This window comes from Hemiscyllium ocellatum, chromosome 8 (genome assembly GCF_020745735.1).
Source record: "Hemiscyllium ocellatum isolate sHemOce1 chromosome 8, sHemOce1.pat.X.cur, whole genome shotgun sequence".
NCBI classification, from domain to species: Eukaryota; Metazoa; Chordata; class Chondrichthyes; order Orectolobiformes; family Hemiscylliidae; genus Hemiscyllium; species Hemiscyllium ocellatum.
This window is the reverse complement of record NC_083408.1, coordinates 115,513,710-115,538,493: the sequence shown is the minus strand read 5'-3', so window position 1 is coordinate 115,538,493 and position 24,784 is coordinate 115,513,710. Positions and strand designations below refer to the sequence as shown.

The 24,784-nt window shown below is 43.3% G+C and overlaps 2 protein-coding genes across 4 annotated transcripts in view; one reads left to right on the top strand and one right to left on the bottom strand.

Annotated features, from left to right (window-relative positions):
* Positions 1-24,784, top strand: part of brf1b (BRF1 RNA polymerase III transcription initiation factor subunit b) — a 475,772-nt gene that overhangs the window by 222,694 nt on the left and 228,294 nt on the right. The window contains exon 5 of the mRNA XM_060829498.1: positions 15,796-15,868. Within this exon, the coding sequence (XP_060685481.1) occupies positions 15,796-15,868 (73 nt within the window). The remainder of the gene's footprint in view (positions 1-15,795; positions 15,869-24,784) is intronic.
* Positions 1-24,784, bottom strand: part of btbd6b (BTB (POZ) domain containing 6b) — a 118,926-nt gene that overhangs the window by 91,621 nt on the left and 2,521 nt on the right. For 2 of the 3 annotated variants that reach the window (XM_060829500.1, XM_060829499.1), the window contains exon 5: positions 23,170-24,633. The exons of the other annotated variant lie outside the window; for it this stretch is intronic. In XM_060829500.1, coding sequence (XP_060685483.1) covers positions 23,601-24,633 — 1,033 coding nt within the window. In that variant the 3' untranslated portion in view covers positions 23,170-23,600. Of the gene's footprint in view, positions 1-23,169; positions 24,634-24,784 lie in introns of those variants that run through there. 3 annotated transcript variants of the gene reach the window in all.

The window sequence follows — 24,784 nt, the reverse complement described above, 5'->3', positions numbered from 1 at the left end:
TGTAGACAATGACGACATAAAGATCAAAGCCACAGGCTTGGCAATCTCCTCCCTGGCTTTCCAGAGATTCCTAGGATAAATCCCATCTGGCTCCGAGGATTTATCTATTTTCACACTTTCCAAAATTGCTAATACCTCCTCCTTGTGAACCTCAATCCCATCTAGTCTAATAGCCTGTATCTCAGTATTCTCCTTGATAATATTGTCTTTTTCTAGTGTGAATACTGATGAAAAATATTCATTTAGTGCCTCTCCTATCTCTTCGGACTCCACGCATAACTTCCCACTATTGTCCTTGACTGGCCCTAATCTTATTTTGGAGTAGAGTGATGCTGGAAAAGCACAGCAGTTCAGGCATCATCCGAGAAGCAGGAAAATCAACGTTTTGGGCAAAAGCCCTTCATCAGAAATACAGGCAGAGCGGCTGAAGGGTGGAGAGATAAATGAGAGGAGGGTGGGGGTGGCGAGAAAGTAGCATAGAGTACAATAGGTGAATGGGGGTGGGGATGAAGGTTATAGGTCAGGGAGAAGGGTGGGGGAAGGTAGCAAAGGGTACAATGGGTGAATGGGGGTGGGATGAAGGTAATAGATCAGAGAGGAGGGTGGAGTGGATAGGTGGAAAAGAAGACAGGCAGGTAGGACAGGTCATGGGGACAGTGCTGAGCTGGAAGTTTGGAACTGGGGTGTGGGTGGGGGAAGGAGAAATGAGGAAACTGGTGAAGTCCACATTGATGCCCTGGGGTTGAAGTGTTCCGAGGCGGAAGATGAGGCGTTCTTCCTCCTGGCGTTGGGTGGTGAGGGAGCGGCGGTGAAGGAGGCCCAGGACCTCCATGTCCTCGGCAGAGTGAGGGGGGGGGGGGGGGGAGTTGAAATGTTGGGCCACGGGGCGGTGTGGTTGATTGGTGCAGGTGTCCCGGAGATGTTCCCTAAAGCGCTCTGCGCGAAGGCGTCCAGTCTCCCCAATGAGGAGACCACATCAGGAGCAACAGATACAATAAATGATATTAGTGGATGTGCAGGTAAAACTTTGATGGATGTGGAAGGCTCCGTTAGTGCCTTGGATGGAGGTGAGGGAGGAGGTGTGGGCGCAGGTTTTACAGTTCCTGCGGTGGCAGGGGAAGGTGCCAGGTGGGAGGGTGGGTTGTTGAGGGACATGGACCTGACCAGGTAGTCACAGAGGGAATGGTCTTTGCAGAAAGTGGAAAGGGGTGGGGAGGGAAATATATCCCTGGTGGTGAGGTCTGTTTGGAGGTGGCGGAAATGTCACTAGTCATCCTTTTATTCCTGACATACCTGTAGAAAGCTTCAGGATTCCCCTTGGCTCTACCTACCAAAGACTTCTCATGTCCCCTCTGCCTCTTCTTCGCTCACTCTTTAGGTCTTCCCTGGCTAACTTGTAACTGTCAAGCACCCTACCTGAGCCTTTGCGTCTCATCTTTACATAAACCTCCTTCTTCCTTTTGACAAGAGATTCAACTTCCTTAGTAAACCTCACTCAACCACTTCCTCCTTGCCTGACAAGAACATAGTTATCAAGGACGCACAGTAGCTGTTCTTGAACAAGCTCCACATTTCAGTTGTGCCCATCCCTGCAGTTTCCATCCCCATCCTATACATCCTAAATTGTGCCTAATCACATCGTAATTGCCTTTCCCCCAGCTATAACACTTGCCCTGCAGTATGTACCTATCCCTTTCCATTGCTAAAGTAAACATAACTGAATTGTGGTCACTATCACCAAAGTGCTCATCTCCCTCCAAGTCTAACACCTGGCCGGGTTCATTACCCAGTACCAAATCTAATGTGGCCGTGCCCCCTTGTTGGCCTATCTACATACTGGGTCAGGAAACCCCCCTGCACACATTGGACAAAAATTGACCCTTCTAAAGTACTAAAGTATAATATTTCTAGTCAATATTGGGAAAGTTAAAGTCCTCCATAACAACTACCTTGTTACTCTTGCTCCTTTCCAGAATCATTTTTGCAATCCTTTCCTCTACATCTCTGGAACTTTTCAGAGGCCTGTAGAAAACTCTCAACATATGACCTCTCCTTTCCTGTTTTTAACCTCAGTCCATACTACTTCAATAGCCGAGTCCTCACCAAATGTCCTTTCTGCCACCGTAATACTGTCCTTGACTAACCATGCCACACCTCCTCCTATTTTACCACCTTCTTTGTTCTTATTGAATCATCTAAACCGCGGAACCTGCAACAATCATTCATGTTCCTGCTCTATCCATGTCTCCACAGGAGCAGGAACTGGCAGTTCAGCCCTTGAAACCTACTGTAATATTTGCTATGATCATGGCTTATCTCATCTTGGCCTCAACTCCACATTCCTGCCCTTTCCCCATAACCTATAACTCATTAATTAAAAATCCGTCCATGTCCTTAAATTTATTCATTGTCCTGGTACACTAGTGCAGTGAATTCCACAGATTCATGACCCTTTGAGAGAAGTAGTTTCTCACCTCTGTTTTAAATCTGCTACCCCATGTTCTAAAACATTGACCTGTCATTTCAGATTGCTCCATGAGGGGAAAATCACTCTTCATTCATATCTTTAATCTACTTTTGCATCTTACAAACCTCAATTAGATCTTCTCTCATCCTACTAAACTCTAGTGTGTATTGGCCTAAATTGCTCAATCTCTTCTTAGAAGGCAAGCCTTTCATCTTTGGAATTAATCTCGTGAACTTCCTCCGAACTGTCAAAGCCTACAAGGCTATGGGCCAAGAGTTAGGAAAATGGGATTAGAATAATTAGGTGGTTGTTTTGACTGACATGGGCCAAAGGCCTTTTTCTGTGCTGTAGATTTCTCTAACTCTAAGCCTGCATTTCTAAGCAGTTTGGTTAAAATAACTACGAAAGATGAGGAAATTAAGGTGGGTCAGTGATATTGAAGTACTGGTCAGACATGACCTAACTGAATGACACAGCCAACTCTGAAAGACTGAATAACCTTCAATGTACAAAGAATCATAGAATCTCTACATTGTGGAAAGAGGCTATTCGACTCATCAAGTTTGCACTGACTCTCTGAAGCGCATCCCACCCAGCCGTCGCCCCTGATCCTATCCTCGTAACTGTGCATTTACTATGGCCAATCCACCTAACTTGCACATCTTTGGACAGTGGGGGGAAACTGGAGCACCTGGCAGAAACAGATGCAGATACTGGAGAACATCCAAATTCTACAGACAGTCATTCAAGGCTGAAGTCGAATCTGGTCTCTGGTTCCGTGAGGCAGCAGTGCAGACCACTGAGTGACAGTGCCACGTTGTTTAAAGGCAAATTGTATGTTTAATAAAAATACATTATTCAGGGAATGAGGACCATTGCCCATTTATTGTCTTGAGAAGGTATTGATGGGCTCCTTCCAACATAACTCTCTGTTTGTGGGTGTGTGGCCAAGGGCAGCTGCTGAACTCTGTTTAGGTTTCCTTAACATGACCCAGTGTTTGAGAGTCAGACGGCAGTGAAGAAAATATGGCAGTATGACTAAAACCGAAAATACTGGAAGCTCTCAGCTGCATCTGTGGTGCAAAAGCTTTGGGTTCATGTTTTGCGTTGATGTCCTTTCTTCATAACAGGACGCAATTAGAGTCATAGAGTCATCTAACATGGAAACAAATCCTTTAGTCCAACAAGTCCATGCCAACCAGGTATCATAAACTGAACTAATCCCATGATTTAGAGATGCCAGTGCTGGACTGGGGTGTACAAAGTTAAAAATCTCACAATACCAAGTCATAGTCCAACAGACTTAATTAAAAGCACTAGCTTTTGGAGCGCTGCTCTTTCATCAGGTGGTTATGGAGTATAAGATTGCAAGACATCTTATACTCCACAACTACCTGATGAAGGAGCGCCGCTCTGAAAGCTAGTGCTTCCAGTTAAACCTGTTGGACTATAACTGGGTGTTGTGTGATTTTTAACTTTGAACTAATCCCATTTGCCTGCATTTGACCATCTCTCTCTCAGCCTTTCCCATTCATGTACCCATCCAGATGCCTTTTAAATGTTGTACTTGTACCAGCCTCCACCACTTCCTCTGGCAGCTCATTCCATACACGCACCAACACCCTAAGTGTGGAAGACGTTGCCCCTCAGGTCTTTTTTAAGTCTTTCCCACTCACCTTAAACCTGTGCCCTCTAGTTTTGGATTCTCCTACTCCAGGGAAAAGACCTTGGCTATTTACCATGTTTATGCCCTTCATTATTATATAAAATTCTATAAGGTCACCTCTCAGCCTCCGACGCTCCAGGGAAAAACATCCCATCCTATCCAGTCTCTCCTTATAACTCAAACCTTCTGGTCCCAGCAACATCCTTGTAAATCTTTTTTTTAAACTCTTTCTAATTTAACAGCTTCCTTTCTAAAGCAAGGTGATCAGAATTGTATGCAGTGTTCCAAAAGTGGCCTTGTCAATGCCTTGTACAGCTGCAATATTTTGTCCCAGCTCCTGTACTGAGTATTCTGATCAATGAAGGCAAGCATACCACCTTCACCACCCTGTCTACCTGAGATGCCACTTTCCAGGGATATGAACCTCATCCCTAAATCCGTCCCCAAGACCCTTCCATTAACTGTGCAAATTCTGCCTTGGTTTGTCATACCAAAATACAACATCTTGCATCTATCTACATTGAATTAACACCATTTCTCAGTCCATTTGCCTATCTGATCAAGATCTCATTGTACTGTTAGATAACCTTCTTCACAGTTCACCATGCTACTAATTTCGGTGTCATCCGCAAGCTTAGTAACTATACCTCCTATTTTTCCCATCTAAACCGTTGACATAAATGTCGAACCAGAACCGAGCCTTAAGACCATAAGAGAAGGCATGGCATCATGGACTAGGCTAGACCACTCGAAACATTCTTAAGCAGGCAGCCCAGACTGTAGCTTTCCTATTTGTTTCAATAAGTGTATGGTGAAAATTATCCGGAGGAAATTAGCTAGGTTGACTACCAGGTTTTAAAACTGACAAAAATTTACTGTCAAAATTACGGAATGAAACACAGAACAGAATATAGAATATCCGCAGAATTCAGTCTATCCAAACTGGATTTAATTGTGCTGTTCTGAAAATACACCACAGTCCCAATAAACAAACTCCCTTAAACATAGAGGAAAAATGAAACACAGGCTTACAGGTTGAAGTTAGAAGGGCGGAAGCAGAGAGGGTCTAGCAGCCTGTTTCCACACAGGGCAAACGTGAGGACTGCAGATGCTGGAGATCAGCGTCTAGATTAGAGTGGTGCTGGGAAAGCACAGCAGGTCAGGCAGCATCCGAGGAGCAGGAAAATCGACGTTTTGGGCAAAAGTCCACACAGCCCACAGCTGCAACTGAACTGACTAACAACAAGAATTCAGCTTCCAGGACTGACCACCCCCCTTTTGGTTATACAGGTTATTTCTAAAGCATGAAAGCTGTGGCCTAAAGTCTCATCTATTTACGTATACAAAAAAAGGTACCAATTCCCTTTCCATCTCTGAACCAACCCAGCCAATTCTGAGCCCAAACTGTTTTATGATCCATCTGAAAAAAAAACTAAGGACACAGTATCTTTGAGAAGAAGAAACTGCTTTTAGAAAAAGGGCCAGCTTTGTGACATCTGTCATTCCTCACATCCACTTTTCTACTCTTTTCCCATAACCCTTGGTTCCCCTGTTAATCAAGAATCTATCTCAGCCTTAAATACACACCAGGACTTTGTCCTCACAGCTGTCTGTGGGAAGGGATTCGGAAGACACTCACCTCTGAGAGAAAAAATATCCTGCTTATCTTAGTCTTAAATTGCAGCCCCTTTATTCTGAGACTCTGCCCTCTGGTCTTGGACTCTCCCATGGGGAGGAAAGGTCCTCTCAGCATTTACCCTATGTATTTCAATGAGATCACCTTTCATTCTTCCAAACACCAGTGGCTAGAGTCCCAACCTAAGGGGAGGCGATAGCCTAATGGTATTATTACTGTGCTGTTAATTTGGAGACTCAGATAATGTTGTCGGTATCCAGGTTCAAATCCCACCACAGAAGATGGTGGAATTTAAGTTCAATTTAAAAAGTCTGGAATCAAATGATGACCATTGTTGATTGTTGGAACAGCCCATCTGGTTCAGTAATGTCTTGGTGGATAGGTAGGTAACTGTGACCTGCAATGTCAGCAGATCTCCTGGTAAGAACAACTGCAAGCAGTAGCAGCAGGCTTCTGGTCTGAAGCTGTTGAACTGTTGAGGCTGGAAGGCAGTGAAATACTATGTATGTGTAAAACACGAATAAATTCCTTTTCCCTTGCTTGTGCTCTCCTGTTTAAATCTGTGGCACTGCACAGGGAGACGCTGCCAGCGACATGTTTCTGTGAGTTTTGGGTGTCACTGTCCTGAGATAAGGGTAGTTTTTCATGTAATATGATGTGGAGGTATTGGTGTTGGCCCAGGGTGGACAATTGACTAGGTTATAGTCCAATCTGTTTAGACTATAACCTGGTGTTGTGTGATTTTTAACTTTCACGTAATAGTTAACCTTGTTGAGGGGGTCAGAAGGCCCTGGAGATCAGAGTCAAGATTAGAGTGTTGCTGGAAAAGCACAGCAGGTCAGGCAGCATCCGAGGAGCAGGAAAATTGACGATTCAGGCAAAAGCCCTTCATCAGGAATGAGCCTGGTGAGTTCATTCCTGATGAAGGGCTTTTGCCCGAAACGTTTTTCCTGCTCCTCAGATGCTGCCTGACCTGCTGTGATTTTCCAGCACCACTCTAATCATAAACAAGACTGCCTTGTCTTTGTGTTATTTACCTGTGGTGGTGGTGATGGTGATGGCATTCATGAGGGAAAGTCTATTTGTGTAAACTCATCTGTGAAGAATGCTCCCTTGTCAAAGGGCTTTTTAAAAAGATGATGCTCTGGATAAGGGCATTGTTGCCAAGGATGGCATTTGTTGGCTATCCCTGTGTATCCTTGAGAGGTTGGTGAGCTGCTGCAGTTCTTGTAGCTCACATTTATGTATGTTAGAGAGGGAGTTCCCATAAAGTGACTTGGTGAAGATTTTGGAATGACATGGGCGGCACGGTGGCACAGTGGTTAGCACTGCTGCCTCACAGCGCCTGAGACCCGGGTTCAATTCCCGACTCAGGCGACTGACTGTGTAGAGTTTGCACGTTCTCCCCGTGTCTGCGTGGGTTTCCTCTGGGTGCTCCGGTTTCCTCCCACAGTCCAAAGATGTGCTGGTCAGGTGAACTGGCCATGCTAAATTGTCCGTAGTGTTAGGTAAGGGGTAAATGTAGGGGTATGGGTGGGTTGCGCTTCGGCGGGTCGGTGTGGACTTGTTGGGCCGAAGGGCCTGTTTCGACACTGTAAGTAATCTAATCTAATCAAATCATTTTCAAGCCAAGGCACTATGTGGTTAGTAAGTTATGCTGTTCCTATGCATCTGCTGGCCTTAACCTGCGATCTTCATCACCAAAGTCTGGGAAAGTGTGGAATACGCTTTGGTGTGTTGCTGTAGTGCATCTTGTATTTGGTGCTACCTGCCACAATTGGAGGGAGTGGATGTTTGAGTTGTTAGGTGAGCTTACAAGCACATAACACTCTGTGAAACACCACCCCATCCCAAAAATAACTTGAGTTGAGTACCTCCAGTAAGGCTGTGCTTCATATTCCAACAAGAGGATTTGTCCTTTCGAGCCTGTTTAAGTCACATTTTAGCTGATTGGTTTGCCTCAGCAACAGCTGTCGAGGACTAAATTAGATTGCCATTTGTTGCATTTTAACCTGGCCAGGCGGCATTGGTAAAATCTACCCAAATGCAGCTGGTGCTTGGTTTATTTTTGTCTTTCCAGCTGCTTGCTTTGATTGAGTTGCTTGCTTGCTTGGCCCATGTCAGCACAATTGTTTTCCTTTTTAGTGCTTTTTAATTGGCAACTGCTCAATATTGGATTAAAAAAGGATGCTGCTTTACAGTGTTATACTTTGAAGAGATAATAGTCTATGTACCCTCTGACTTGTTTGACCAGATAATGGTTTTTTTGAGTGCTGCTGGTTGAAAGATAACTATTGGCTAGGGTTCCCAAGGAGAACACTTCTTTCAGTAATGCCATGGAATATTTTACTCTCACATGAGAGATTTCCTCACCTCGAAAATTATGCTGTTTTCTCTCCACAAGTGCTCACTCTTTCGGGTTAAAGTATGGTCAGAGGTAATCAATAACCCTTGCTTTGGAAGTTGCTTGCAGCTCAGCAAATAGCATTTTCACATCCAAGTCAGAAGGTTGTAAGTTTCATTCAAAAGATTTCAAGAGTTCAAGAGATTCCAAAATTCAGTCTAGCACTCCAGGTCAGCACAGAGACAATACTGTGTGTGTCAGTTACCTTTTCTCAGGTAGATGTAAGTAATTCAATGGCACAGTTTCAAAGCAAAGTTCTCCCTGGTGTCTTGGCTAGTATTTGTCCCTTGTCATCACTAATCATTATCTAGTTATAACATCATTATTATTTAGTTACTGTCATCCTACAGTCCATTGTATCTGTTCTAATACTAACCTCTTAACGTGAAACATAATGTACTATAATTCACTTTCTTTATTCTTTCCTCTTTTTGTCATAATCTCCAGCGTTGAGGTTCAGTTTCTTCCAGCTCAATATTGGGAAGACCAGAGCCTGATTTTCTTCTATCTATGCTGTAAAGTCACTATTGGTTTCACTCCCCTCTTTGGTCACTGAATTGGGATGAATCAGACCTGTCTGCAGTCTTTGTGCCAGATGTAACTCCAAGCTGAGTTGTCGTCTTAGATCACAAAGGGTCACTGGACCCAAGCTGTTAAGTGTGCTTCCTCTCCACAGATGTTGCCTCACCTGCTGAGTTTTTCCAACAAGTTGAGTTTGTTTCGGATTTCCAGCATCTGCAGTCTTTGTTTTTTTAAACTTGTCTAGCTGCTTTCACTTTCACTTGTTGTCTGTATTCACCTGATTTGACCCATATGCAACTAAAACTATTGCCCTGTCATTATCACAGCCAGAACATACTACCTCAGTGCTCTGCGGTCTGGCCTCCTATCCTTCCTGCTTAGCAAATTAATTTTTCTCCAAAATTCTGCTATGGGTATCTCACTCCATTCACCTGTCCTTGCTATCCTGGGTATGGCCTGAAGGTCACCAATGTCTGCGGTTTAATTAATAGCTCATCTTAGTGTTTAAATTCATACATGTTCTTGCCGTTTCCTAACTCCTTAACTAAACTCTTCAGCTCTACGCCCCTCCCCTAAGTTCTCTGTTCTCAGCCTCTGACATCTTCTGTGTACCACCCAGCCCACATCCCAGCTTTGGCTGTACCTTCAATCATCACCGTCCCACGCTTGGAAATTCCCCTACTCTCTCCTTAAAATTCTCCTTTAAGACCAAAAGTGATTACTTTGAATGTGACCATTTCTAAGGGTGGCATGGTGGCCTCACAGCGCCAGGGACCCGGGTTCGATTCCAGCCTCAGGCAACTGTCTGTGTGGAGTTTGCACATTCTCATTGTGTCTGTGTGGGGTTTCCTCCCATGGTTCGTAGGTGTTCAGATTAGGAATGTTGGCCATGTTAAATTGCCCATCTTGTCCAGGGATGCTAGATCAATTTGCCATGGTAAATGCAGGGTTAGAGGGATTAGAGAGGGGGCCAGGTGGGTCTGGGTGGAATGCTCTTCAGAGGGGTTGGTGTGGACTCGAAGGGCCAAATTGTCAGATTCCACCCTATTGCGATCCTGTGGTCATAATATTCCTTTTGTCTACTTATACATACGTGAGACACCCACATGGTAAGTGCTGCTTAAATGCAAATATCTTTCATGGCACATCTGATTTTCATGATGTTTTAGACTTTATAAAACATATGACCCATTGGATAAGTTAGAAGAAATGTTTTCACACACTGTTGGAAAGAGTTGTTGGATTGAATGTCTGACTTCTGTTGCACTAGAATTCTATTCCCCTCATAATAAATTTTGAGTAAGTGCCCCTTTGTTCATAAACTGTTAACCAACTGAAGCAATTTTTAAATGTATGCCTTCCTCAAATCTTGGAATTTTTCAAACCTCTGTTTAAACCCCTATTGGCCTTTTTCGTTCCAGGGGCCTTTCCATATTGTAGCTCCCATTCCTGGTATAATCATAGTGAATCTTCACAGGCCCTTTTCATGGGAGGTCATGTCTGATTAACTTGATTGAATTTTTCAAAGAGAGGACCGGGTGTGCAGATGAAGGAATGCAATTGATGTAGTCTACTTGCAGCTCAGCAAGGCTTTTGATAAGGTCTCGATTGGAGGACTGATAGCAAAGAAAAGAGCCCCTTGGGTTCAAGGAAATTTGGCTAATTCAATCTGTTTTTGGCTGACTGGCAGGAAGCAGAGGATAATGGTTGGAGGGTGATGTTATGATTGGAAGCTTGTTGAATGTAGGTGGGTTAATCAGTAAGTTCACAGATGATCTGTAAATAGGTGAGTGGTAAATAGAGAGGAGGTTAGCCTTATTATAGGAGGGTATAGATGGGCTGGTCAGATGGGCTGATCCGTGGCAAATGGAATTCAATCCAAATAAATGTGAGGTGATAAAATTGGGTTAGACAGCAAGGCAAGGAAATACAGGGTACATGATGAATGGTAGGACAGTGGAAAGTGTAGAGGATCAGAGGGACCTTGGTGCATGTCCATGTTCACTGACCCCTTATGGTAGCAGGACAGGTGGTTAAAGTGGTTAAGAAGCCATACGGGACACTTGCCTTTATTAGATGAGGCATCGGGTTTAAGGGCAAGGAGGTAATGCTGGAACTGTATTAGACCATAACTCGAGTATTGTGTTCTGGAATCCATGTTTGTGTTGTATAAAATAGATGGGGTAAACAGGAAGAAATCTTTCTCCTTGATGGAAGGATTAATGAACAGGGGCCATCGCTTTAAGATAAGGGCAGGAGGTTTAGGGGAGATGTGAGGAAAAACGTTGTCACCCAGAGGGTGGTGGGAATCTGGAACTCCCTGCCTGTAAGGCTGGTCAAGGCAGAAACCTTAAAACATAAGTATTTAGGTCTACATCTGCAATGTCAATCATGCAAGTGCAGGGGAATGGAATAAGATTAGTTAGGGGGTTATATCTGACTGGCGTGGGTACAGTGGGCCAAAGAGCCTTTTTTTTATAAATCTCCATGACTCAGTGGTTTTGCTATCATTCCTGGATCAGCCAAGATTGCACCAAATATCCCTGTCAGTGGCCCCACTAATTTCTTGTTAAATATTCAACAACTTGATTATTTATTTTATGTCCTTGACTGTTTAAAAATAGAATGTTAAGACAATGTTTTAACCTAACACTTTATGGCTATTGAACTGGTCAAAGAATAGTTTCCCATGATGTTCCTGATGTGACTATACTATGTCAGAGATGTTGTGTATAGTGTACTTAAAGTGATGAGGCCAGGCACTGAACAGTGCAGCAATGCTGCTGTAGTAGATTGTTGTTGTCTTATTTTCCACTCTATTTCATGCTGTGTTGCATTTGATGCCTAGGTGCCAACGCTACCCTGGACCTTTCTAAGGTAACAGATTGCAAACCTCAACAAGGACTTTTCAAGGGTTTTAAAGAAAACTGTCATGCAGTTTCTTGGGGATGGGAGGGGTGGACACCACTGGTCTGGTGTAGGGGTTGAGTATGGCAAATGGAAATGGGGAAGAGGTCACGGTTTCAGTCCCCATGCTGATGTTTGTAGAGGTGCCCATGACAGTGAATGGAGCTGCTGTGTCATAAAGGGAGCTCCTCCTGGTCTGTAACGTTGTTAGAGTGGCTGTGGGAAGGAAACACATGGGAATGGTGCTTCACTGTGAGACCCAGTGAATTTCATATTCAAGGGTGACAGGTACTTAGTGATCCTTCTCCATAATGTCCAACATTAAACACTCCCTTCACATCTTCAGAGGTTGTTTCGGCTCAGTTATCGCTGACTCCCTCTCAGAGTAAGTCAGGAATTTCCTTCGCTGAAGATGATTGGGCAGCAGTGGTTAACATTCCTGCCTTTGAGTGCCAGGGACCAGGGTTCAATTCCAGCCTTGAGTGACTCTGGAGTTTGCATTTCTCCCCATGTCCAAGTGGGTTTCCTCCAAGTGCTCTGTTTTCCTCCCACAATCTAACTGTGCGGATTCAGTGGATTGGCCACGCTAACTTGCCCATAGACTGAGATCGTGTATGTTAGGTGGATTTACCATGGTTAATGCGAGGTTACTGGGATAGGATTGTGGTCAGTGTGGACTTGGTGGGCTGAACGGCCTTCTTCCACACAGTAGGGATTCTAATCTATGATTATGTTCTGTGTATTACAGTTGCACAGATATCTGCCACACTCCTATCCTGAGAAAAAGTGGTCACTGTTAGGGTGTAAGCTCACATATTGAATGTTAGCAGGCTGTTTGATCATGTGCACCACATTCCTCACCCAAAGGCCACCTATATTGTAATAGAACATAGAAGACAGGACAGTACAGCTCAGTACAGGCTGCTTGGCCCTTGATATTGCGCTAACCTTTTATCCTGTTCTAAGATCAAACTAACCCACATACCCTTCATTGTACTATCATCCATGTGGCTATCCAAGAGTCGCTTAAATGTCCCTAATGTCTCTGAAGCTACTCCCACTGCTTGCAGTGCATTCCATGCACCCACCACTGTCTAAGTAAAGAACCTATCTTTGACATCTCCCGGAAACCTTCCTCCAATTACCTTAAAATTATGCCCTGTCATGATAACCATATCCACCCTGGGAAAAAGTCTCTGATTATTCACTCTATCTATGCCTCTCCTTATCTTGTACACCCCTATCAAGTCGCTTCTCATCTTTCTTAGCTCCAATGAGAAAAGTCTGAGCTCCCTCATCCTTTCTTCATAAGACATACCCTCCAGTCCAAGAATCCTGCCTTTAACCCTGTATTCTGCATTCAAATTTGACCTTCCAAAATTAATCACTTCACACTTTTCCAGGTTGAATTCCATCTGCCACTTCTCAGCCCAGCTCTGCATCCTGTCAATGTCCCGTTGCAATCTACAACAGCCCTCCACACTATCCACAACTCCACCAACCTTAGTGCCATCGGCAGACTTACTAACCCACTCTTACACTTCCTCATCCAAGTCATTTATAAAAATCACAAAGAGCAGAGGTCCCAGAACAGATCCCACTGGTTGCTGAGCTCCAGGCTGAATATTTTCCACCCACCACCACTCAGCCAGATTTCCCTGTATCCCATGCCTCCTTGCTTTCTGAATGAATCTACCATGGGGAGCCTTATCAAATGCCTTGCTAAAATCCATATACACCACATCCACTGCTCTACCCTCATCAATGTGTTTCATCACCTCCTCAAAGAATTCAATAAGGTTTGTGAGGCATGACCTGCCCCTCACAAAGTCTATGCTGACTATCTCTAATCAAACTGTGGTTTTCCAAGTAATCATAAATCCTGTCTCTCAGAATCCTCTCCAATATTTTGCCCAACACCAGCGTAAGACTGACTAGACTCTAATTCCCACGCTTATACATGTTCCCTTTTTTGAACAAAGGAATAACATTTGCCACCCTCTAATCAGCTGGTACTGCTCCAGTGGACAGTGAGGATGCAAAGATCATCTCCAAAGGCACAGCAGTCTCTTCCCTTGCTTCCTTTAGTAGTCTTGGGTATCTCCTGTCTGACCCAGTGGACTTGTCTATCCTCATGTTTTTCAAAACTTCCCGTACATCCCCCTCCTTAGCATCAACCTGCTTGAGCATATCAGCCTGTTTCACGCTGTCCTCACAAATGACAAAGTCCCTCTCAGTAGTGAATACTGAAGCAAAGTATCCATTAAGGACCTCCCCTACCTCATCTGACTCTAGGCAGAAGTTCCCTCCACTACCCCGATCGGCCCAACCGTCACTGTGGCCAACCTCTTGTTCCTCACATAAGTGTAGAATGCCTTTGGGTTTTCCTTAATCTTATTCACGAAGGCTTTTTCATGCTTCCTTCTAGCTCTCTTCAGTTCATTCTTCAGTTCTTTCCTGGCTACCTAGTAACCCACTAGGACCCTGTCTGATCCTTGCCTCCTCAACCTTAAGTAAGCTTCCTGCTTCCTCTTGACTAGATATTCCACATCTCTTGTCACCCAAGGTCCCTTCACCTTGCCTCAGTGGGACAAACCTGTTCAGCACTCACAGGAAGTGCTGCCTCAATAACCTGCACATTCGTGTCAGGCATTTCCCTCAGAACATCTGTTTCCAATTTATGCTCCACAGTAATGCCTCTCATACCCTTTTCTTTAATACTTCATCAATTTGTGATCTAGACTCCCTCTTGGAATGGTCATTTTAGCTAGTTACTGAATGTAGGAAAAATTAAGTAGTTGAGTCTTTGCAGCACACCTTGGGGCTCTTTCGAAGAGAAATTAGTCCCATTCATAGAATCATACAGCACGGAAACAGACCCTTCACTCCAACTTGTCCATGCTGACCAGGTCCTCATTGCTTGCATTTAGTCCATACCCCTGTAAACCTTACCTATTCATTTACCTCTCTAAACGTCTTTTAAATGTAACTGTACCTGCATTTACCACTTACTTAGGCAGTTCATGCCACATATGAGCCACCCTCTGTGTAAAGAAGTTGTCTCTCAGGTCTCTTTTAAATCTTTCTCCACTTACCTTAAAATTATTTCCTGTATTCCATGGAAAAGACATTTGCTATTCCCCTTGTCGATGCTCCTCATGATTTTTATAAACCTCTCTAAGGTCACCCCTCAGCCTCCTACGCTGCAGAGAAAATGTCCCAGACTATCCAGTCTATCCTTATAACTAAAATCCGGTAACATCCTTGTAAATCTTTTCTGCACTCTCTCCAATTTAATAATACCTTTCCTATGGCAGAGTGACCAGAATTGTACACTACTCAAAGTGGCCTCACCAACATCCTGTACAATTGCAACATGACATCCCAACTCCTGTATTCAGTGCTCTGACTGATGAAGGCAAGTGTGCCACATTCCTCCTTTACCACCTTGTCTACCTGTGACACAACTGTGACATAACCTGGTATTGTGTGATCCAGTACCTTCACATCACATCTTTCAAGGAACTAAAAACCTGAACCCCTTCCCCCAATTGTTCCCTTCACCCCACGAGTGCCCATTCAGTTTCCTTTGAAATCGTTCATTTAACTTTGACAGCAGCCAGTTCCAAGTTACTCCCACTTGCTGCATTAAAACAAAGGTCGTCTTTGATTTTCACTCCCCCCATCCCCCAACACACCCAAAGCTTAAATCTGTGTTCCCTAGCCATAGTTGCAACAGCTAACGAGAACAATTTTTGTTTGCTTTATCTAAATGTGTCATAATCTTATATGCCCCTATCAAATTCCGCCTTGATCTGCTTTACTCCAAATTGGGGGGGCGGGGGGGTGGGTGCAGTGCAGTGTAGTGATGCTGTTGGAACAGCAGCCCATAAGCTAAGGACCTGATTTGTTTTTGTTTTTGCGGTGTGGTGGTGGAGGAGAGGTTTGTTGTCGATGGTGGATACACAAAGTGCTTTACAGCAGGGATGCATCACGTGAGGTCAGGGTCTCCTGCACAGAGATGACCGTTTGGCCCCTTCCTACTCCTTTGTGGCAGCTGGTTATTCAAAGGTGTCAGCAAACATTCAAACACTAAAAACAGCTGAGGCCACTTTTCCAAGTGAAGAGGATAGAGGAAGTATAGTTTAAAAGTTCAAGTTTATTGTATTAAATCTTGTTAAACTTTCTTTCAGGTGAATGTCTACGTGTTGGGAAAGACTTTTCTTCTCCTGGCCAGAGAGCTTTGTATAAATGCTCCAGCAATAGGTCTGTAACCAATAATTCCTTTTACACGCTGTAATTAATGAGTACACCAATGTTTGTTTTTCATCTGTAACAGTGAACACAGCCTATGTTGGTTGTATAAACCCGCCATTGTGTAAGGGCAAACTCTTCCAGTTATAACTTCTTACTCTTTTTGTTCTTAAACTGTTCAAAACGGTACCAGATTGTGGTGACAGTTGAACCTTTCACTGTATTTTACAGTATTATTCTCTGTAAAATGCAAGTGACAATAAATCAATTCACTGTTCCTGAGCCTAGATAAGCAGATTTTGGGTGTGGGGGAGTGGGGGGGTGTGGGGGGATCTTGGGCAATCAGGAGATATGGCAAGATGCCAGTGCAGGAAAGTTCAGTTGTAATGATGCAGCAGACTCAAAGTCATGTGGTCAACTCCGACTCCAATTTCTTGTGTGCCGTACACTTTGGGAAGATTCAGTCCCCGAAGTCTGTGCCGAGTTAGCTGATCTTTGCCAGAGGCAGTGGAAAGAATGCTGCAGATAGTAGTGGGGGAAAGGTTTGTTCCCTGGTGCTTTCTGCTGAATGTTCACCATTGAACAGTGGCCACATATGAAGACCCAAACATAACAAACGTGTAGGTCTGTGAAGCACATGAAAGGTGGGATAAATTTGTAGGGAAAATGGTAATTGGTCATCTTGACCTTGCAGGGCATTGAAAAGAAAGGCCTTACGTTTTTTATAGTGACTTTCATGATCTTTGAATCCCAAAGTGCTTTACTATTCGTGAGAAATGTTTGAAATACAGACACTGTGGTAATGTAAGGAATGTGGCAGCCAAGTTAATTGCAAGCTCTCTCAAACAGCAATGTGAGAATGACCAGATAATCTGTTTTTGTGATATTGATTGGGATAAATATCAGATCAACACCCCTGCTGTTCTTTCAAGTAATGCTGAAGAATCTTTTGTGTCCACTTGAGTGCTGTTTTCATATCTGGTCTGAAAGATGCTGTCTCTGACAGTGCAGCTTTCTCTCAGTACTGAATGCAGATAAGAAGGGCAGAGGCAAGGAATCTTAGCTGGAACAAGAGGAATCTCACAATGGCTTGGATTTGTATAGGAATAATGTGTCACTGGACCAGGTTTATGCTGATTTACTGTTTGTAGGCTTGCAGATCGAGGAGCAAATTATCCTAATTTCCTGCTCCTAAGTGCTTTTGAGTGATTTACACTGAAAGCAAGGCAGTTTGTTTTAAATATTAATTCACAGGATGTCTGGCAAGGTCAGTATTTATTGGCCATCTCGAATTGTGCCTCTGCTACATCCAAAATGATTTGATGGGTCATTTCAGAATCAAATTGAATCAACTACATGTCATAGAGTCATAGAGATGTACAGCACGGAAACAGACCCTTTGGTCCAACCTGTCCATGCCGACCAGATATCCCAACCCAATCTAGTCCCATCTGCCAGCACCCGGCCCATATCCCTCCAAACCCTTTCTATTCATATATCCATCCAAATGCCTCTTAAATGTTGCAATTGTACCAGCCTCCACCACTTCCTCTGGCAGCTCATTCCATACCCGTACCACCCTCTGTGTGAAAATGTTGCCCCTTAGGTCTCTTTTATATCTTTCTCCTCTCGCCCTAAACCTAGTTCTGGACTCCCCGACTCCAGAGAGATTATTTATCCTATCCATGCCCCTCATGATTTTGTAAACCTCTAAAAGGACACGCCTCAGCCTCCGACGCTCCAGGGAAAACAGCCCCAGCCTGTTCAGCCTCTCCCTGTAGCTCAAACCCTCCAACCCTGGCAACATCCTTGTAAATCTTTTCTGAACCCTTTCAAGTTTCGCAACATCTTTCTGATAGGAAGGAGACCAGAATTGCACGTAATAGTCCAACAGTGGCCTAACCAATGTTCTGTACAGCCACAACATGACCTCCCAACTCATGTACTCAATGGAGTCTTATTTGGGCCGGGCTGTGGAAGGATGGCTGATTGCCTTATCTAAAGGTTAAGAGTAAACCAGATGGTTTAACAATTTGGTAATTGTATGGTCATTATTATTAACTGAGATTTTTAAAATTCCAGCTTTATTTAATTAGCAACATACAGATTTCCCAGCTGCCATAATAGCTCTGAACCATTAGTCTAGATCTCTGAATTACTAATTCAGTGATACAACCATTCCACTACTCCTGTAAACTTGAGTGTTGCCTTCTGTGATTGAATATGCTTCAAGGGGGAGATAGTGAAATCAGATGTTATGTTCAGTTCCTAGTAGTGAGCTCAGTGACCTGAAGGATGAACAAGGTTAGCCACCTGTAATGCTTCACTGGTTGCAATGTGACTTTGGTTGTAGCAATCCTTAGTGTCTTTTGGGATTCACATACGACTGGCTTGCTATTCCAGCTGACCCTGTGTTTGATTCAGTCAAATTCAGAATGTGATAACCATGCCTCTTTTTCCTCAATATGTGATTTGCTCAACTTTGAGCAGAAATGAGTTATTAAGCCATAAAAATCAAGATATCTTCAGAGCAATGTTAGGTAAAAGTTCTACAGAACCTGTACCTTAATTCTAGGTCTTGACTTTACACAGCAGAACATCAGAAAATCCAAAGCAGTTTATAAAATTATATTCAGATAGAAATTGGTGCCAAGCATGAAAATATTTGGTGGGGGTGTTGGCTAAAACATAATTGAAGAAATGCATTTTAAGAAGAATCCTACACAAAGTGGCGGAGGTGATGGTGGGACATTTCAGTACTTAACACCCGGATGACTGAAAGCTCAAACAGCACATGGTGGGACGGAAGTTAGGAAGCTGCACTAAAGTTTGAGGAATGCCAAGATCTGCAGATTGTAGGGCTGAAACAGCTACAGAGTTGGGGAGGAGAGAAGCCATGGAGAGACTTGGAGAATCAGAATTTGAAATAAGTGTTAACAAATCGAGACCAATGTGGCTCAGCAAAGACAAATGGTGAGTTGATAGGAATTTGTGTGACTTTGGTGCAAGTGGAGAGTTTTAGATAGCTACATTTCAGAAGGTGAAAAATAAAAGATTATCAAGGAGAGCATTGGAATGATTGAATCTGGAGTAAAGTCATGGATGTTGGTTTCAACAGCAGATAAGCTGAGGTGGGGAAGGACAGTATAGAAATCGTATTTGTTCCCTTTGAGATGCAGAGCGTATGAGATATAGTTTGACCAGAGATAGTGACTGAGGAAGCGGTTAGAACAGGTTCCAAGGGTAATCAATGTGTGACCATGACCAATGATGCTTTTTCAGTCTTGTCCAGAACCAAACGTTGGAAGAAACCAGACAGTCCAGAAGTGTGGGTTGTGAGAGCTGGTGTAATGTTAAGACCTGTGGGACTGGGATGAGATGGATTGCTGGGAGAAAAGCTCTAATGCAACTGAATTTGATCACCTCCACACAAGCATTTTCCAACAGGGTCACTGGCTAATTAGCTGTAGCCACTTGCAGGGCTGAACAGCAGAGTTCTGGTTGGAGGTTAACCAGCTCATCACAGACCGGGAAGAGAACCTTCGTGTGTGCTGTTAATGCTTCACCCCTTTGGAAAATACAATCCATCTCCCACAACAATAGTCATGATGTAAGGATGAGTGTCTGCTGTAATAACCAAATTCTATCCTGGCACGTGTCCAAGGTTGGGAAATAGTAACTTCTTTTGAACTGAGGTGAGTGCAAACAGAACTTTTGGGGGAAAATAATTTGTTGGTCTGTTTTTGATTTTTGAGATTGACAAGGAAAACTGAAGGTTGCGACTGCTGATGGCTGGTGGAATAAACAGGTCTTTTTATTTTTATGATTTAAATCTCCAGACAAGGAAACTGTTCAGTTAGATCACATTTGCTTTTGCTATAAAGAATGGTGCTGGCCCTGTCTGATATTATGTGGACACTGAGCATTCAGGCCTCTGTATTGCTGATTGTTGTCTGTGGTAAAACAGCTGCACAAATTTCACTGTTGAAAGCCACCTTATTATATAAATACAAGATAAAAGTACAGAAAAGATTGCTAGACACAGATCTAGAAAGAAAGAAACATATACAGAGTAAGGTAGAATGAGAAGCTGAGAGAGACTGCAAGGACACAGACAATATTTATAAATTCTGGAATGAGACCTTTTCATTAACTGCCATTAATGCATTGATGTTGATAGTGGATTTTTAAATGACGTAACTTGTGTATTGTGGGTATGTGAGGAGATGATGGGTCAAAGTGTATTTGTGATAGCATTTTTAAAAAAAAAGTAATTATTATGTTGTCATTACTTTCCTGCTGTGAACTTAATGGCAATAGTCCATGGCCCTTCACTAAATGGTAGATCACAAGTGGGTGTGAATGGGTTACTGTTTAAGGAGAGTAACACAAACAGCTTAGTCCCTTCCATGCATTTTCAGTCGGAGTTGATGAGGTAATCAGTGGAATATTCATCTTGTGTCTGTCTTTTCACAATTATAGTCACTTATGTACTTTTATTTTGTAGGATTTGTCATCCATACCTGTATGTACAAATGCACACATGCCTCTCTTTATCCTATGTTGGATGTTTTGCCTCACTCTCTTGTGCTTACTAAGTGTCTGTCTTCCTTTTGATTCATCTGTATCTGTTCCCTTTTCTAAATTTTGTGGTAATGTTTGAACAGTATAAAGCAATATTTTGGCCACATCTAGAGTACAGTACACAGTTTCGGTGACCACATTAGAGAAATGATGTAATTGAAACTGACGGAGAATTTTAACTATGAGGAACAATTGGTTAGGCTTGGATTTTCTTTGCATTTGAGAAAGCTAAGGGAAAATTTTGAGATGCATAAAATTATGGAAAGTGGATAGGAAGGACCTATTCCTCTTACAGGTCACTAAGCAGGGAGCATGGACATAAAGCTATTGGCTGAAAGATTAGAGAGGCCTAGAGGGAAATTTTGGAGGGACTTCTTTTCACTTAGATTGGAGTTAGTGTCTGGAAATCACCAAAAAGACTGGTACAGACTGAACCTATTACCATAATCTACCTGCTCTCTCCTCACTGCATCGCTGTGTCCTGCTTGGTGTCTTGTTTTATCAGAAATCTTTACTCTATTCTGAAAATGTTGGGGGAGGGGTCTGTAGAGTTTGTAGTACTGCATTTTGGTTAAATACTGTGTACACACTAAAAATTGAGTGTTGATTTGCCACACGCTGTCTTGAAGGAGCTGTGTAAATTGTGCATTGTAATGAAAAGCTTTTCACGTGTGTAAATGATGTATTGTTGAAAGGCATTATTGGCACACAATACAAATGTTGTTCAGTTCAGTGGAAGTATTACACATCTGTCAGTGGTTTCACATTTAACGTAAAAAGCCAAGAACATCTGTGCCTCAATAATGATAAGGTGAAAATGTATTTATCTCCTTTGTCCATTTAATATACAGCATTGTTTCTCTGCTTTCAACTGGTTTATTGCTGTCTGTTTTAATACCTTTAATTCCCTTGTATGTGTCCCCACTAGCCCAGCAATTTGAAAACCTGTTACCAAGTCTCTATATCAGGAGGAGGAGTTGCCGCCATGGGCTACATGCTTGTAAAACACACAGCCATGGTGTATCTTATGCTTACTCTTTTTGTCCTAACTGGACTTGACAAACAGACGAGAAATAAATTCCAAACTGCAATTTAAGCCTTTTCGAAACTGCTGGTTTTTATAAAATGAGTGACTATAATGCCAAAATGATGCCCATACATCACAGGCATGTGTCTTAACATTAGTCTTCTGCAACAGGCCTCAGGGAGCATCTATATGCATGTATGCTGCTGAGATCACTAGACTGGGGATGACAAAGTGGAAATTCTTTTCCCTGGCATTGTCTGTGGAGTAGATCTGCTTGGCTGCTGTTGTGTCACCACTTGGTGCAGCTGCAGTGCTATTGGGGAGGGCCCCTTCCAGAAGCCAGGACTATTCTTGTATCCCCTTGTTGGGATCCTCCACCTTGTCCAGATGCTCAAGTGCTCGATAAAATGGCTGCCAGTGCAGCGCTGTGTTCCTGCTCATGGCATTCACAATAAATGCAGTCTTTACAAGAAGATCCTTTTGCTACAGTTCTAAATCACACTGCCTTCCACCAAATCCCTGAAAGATGCATTCATTTCCAAGTGTTGAAAGTTTGTCTATCATAGTTTAAGCAGCCTTGCAAAACCAACTTTTACTCAAGAAGGGGCAGCATGGAGTAGCAGTGAGAAGAACACTTTTCCGTTTACTTCACTACTTACTGATAACATTGCACCAACTATGTCATATCTAACCCAAAATAAAGCTCCCTCTGCACTTGCATGCTCTGTTACACCCTAACTTCAGAACAGTGTTGTCTTATTTCCGCTCATACTGCTAGTTTGTGTTGACTGTATGATCATTCTGCTGCTGGGGCCAGATGGCTCTGGTCTTGGCTGGCATCTAACCAGACTTTCATCCCATGGACCACTTCAGTTATTAGATGGCATCAACCTGAGCTGCATTTGAACAGTAGGCCCAGGTGAAGGTGTCAACTGTGGGATGAAGGGAGCCAGTCATTTAAACTCTCATATGCCTGAACTTTTGAGGATTGTTCACAAATATTAAATGGCATTTTAGCTAGTCCTGCTTTTTAGATTAATGTAAAGTTTAAAGTATACTCCAGTTTCTCTTTTTATATATGCAGGTTAGTGCACAAACAGGTTCGAGTAATGTTATCCCAAAAAGTGTATAGGAGAGGGAAAGGCATTGTGTAACAGGGATAGTGGTTAGTAATATACGCCTCCAGTACCACTCTGGTGATAGTCTCCTAACTGCTTTTAACAACATGGCATTATCCTGTAATCTGCTGGTGTGGTAGCTCCCACTTGGTATACTTGACTTGATGGGAGAAAGGAGGGAAATGTTAATAGCCACTCAAATTGGCACTGAAGTGGAACTGTTCAGTTTCTAACCTAGTACATTCAGAAAATTCCAGACCGACACTGAATGAAGTTACCATGAAGCTTCCCCTCTCCTCAACTGTGACCCTCAGGTTAAATCACCAGTTTACACCCCCCCCCTCTCATATTAGACAGAAGCCTGCTGGTCGTCTGGGATTATAGCAATTTAGCGTTTAAATTGAAGTATATAGTGACAGAGGAAGAAAGTGAACACCCTATTCTAATCCGAACCAGACAGCACTTTTACAAAAGTCAGTGATGTACAAACTAATAGCTCTACTATATTTGGAACTTGATCACTTTGACCACTGATCTTTTCTGATCTTCTACCTCCCTAAACTGTAATAAAGACAACTTCAGGATAGAAGATAACCATGTAAAAATCTTTATACTGTACAGTTCATTACTTGCAAGTACACTGGAGGTGTTAAAACATTGTCATTCATTGGTCAACTTCAAGCCACTTTAAACAGAACATCTGTACAAAATAGGTACAGCACAAAAAGGAGTGCACTACTGAACACTGCCTAGTGCAGCATCAGTAAGTCAAATAACTTTCTAGTCATTATAAATAAATAGTTAATTTACAATCAAACATTCCTTCAAATTTTAAAGATGGTTTGACTCTGCGTGATCTTTGATGTAATAGGCCCACGTGTGGAGTTTAATATATTAATCGGTTGAAGCAGCAGGAAGTCTGAATTCTTGCTGTGCTCCCTTCTGTTAGCAGCAGTTGGATGCAAAACATCTTTTGTTTTTAGTTTCAGGGAGGCAGGTTTGAGCATTTTTTTGTTCATGCATAGAAAATAAGTTCAGGAATCTGCCCGCCTTGTACCCCTGTGCCATTAGTGCTGTCAGATGAACACTGGAACTGAAATGTCACTTTCCCACACTGCACTTCTGTCATTCCCTCTTGTCCAAAGTAGCTAAGCTCATTGCCATCCAGGATGGCACTGGCAGTGTAAAAGGTGTCCTGCTCCACCTGCACCGGGTGCTCAAACCAGACTGAGAAAGTGGTGCTGGAGCCATCTGATATGAACTTGGTAAAGTTTTGAGCCAGGACCACCCCCTGCCGCTTCAGTTCGATCTTGACACTGTATTCGGCCTTGCCACAACTTGAGCCGTACAACCCGAGACCGGCGATAAAGATGCGCTTGTCCACCGCAAACTGGATGCTATCACAGCGGCCCCGGTACCTCCACTGGTTGCTGCGGTAAGCAGAGGACTGGAAGCGATGGCACCGTTGGGATGGTAGCCCCTTCCTTTGAGTGGTGGGGAATTCCAACTGCGGCTTCTTCAGCGCAGTGTACCACAAGAATATGTTGTGCGTCTGCTCCAGGGTCAAAAGGTCACACTGTGCAGCCCCATTGGCAAACTCCTCCAGCGTCATGGTGGGAATCCGAACGATGTAGAGAGCCTTGCCCAGCACGCTCCTCTTGTTGCGGGCAGTGGGAGGGAGCCCTTGCCTTTTGCACTCTGCCTCTGCCCAGCTCACAATGGCTTCAAACACCACCACCTCTTTGGTGTTGAGTGTTTCCCGTGAAAGGATGATCTCCAAAGTCTGCAGATCGATCTCGCAAAAGCCCTCTGACCTGAGGGCAAGCTCTGCCTGGGCATCAATCACCTCCCAGCAGCGTTGGGTCAGCTCAGGCTCCTCAAAGAGCCGACTCTGGGACAGTAGGACACAAGCATTCTTTGCCTCCAAGCTGGTCTCCAGGAAGTTAACACAAGCCTTTGCCAGATAGGGGACAATGTACTTCTTGGCAGCGTACAGTGAAGCCAGCACTGTGTCTGCTTCCAAATCAATCTCATCACTGTACAAATACCTACAGAGAGGGGAATAAAAACTCACTGAAGAGCTCACCACGGAAACCTCATGTAGGAAAAAAAATTAAATTCCTGAGGAATTAACTTAAATCTAATGCACGCAAAAAAAAATTAAAGGCAGCTTGGAATTTCTTCAACTTAAATCAAAGT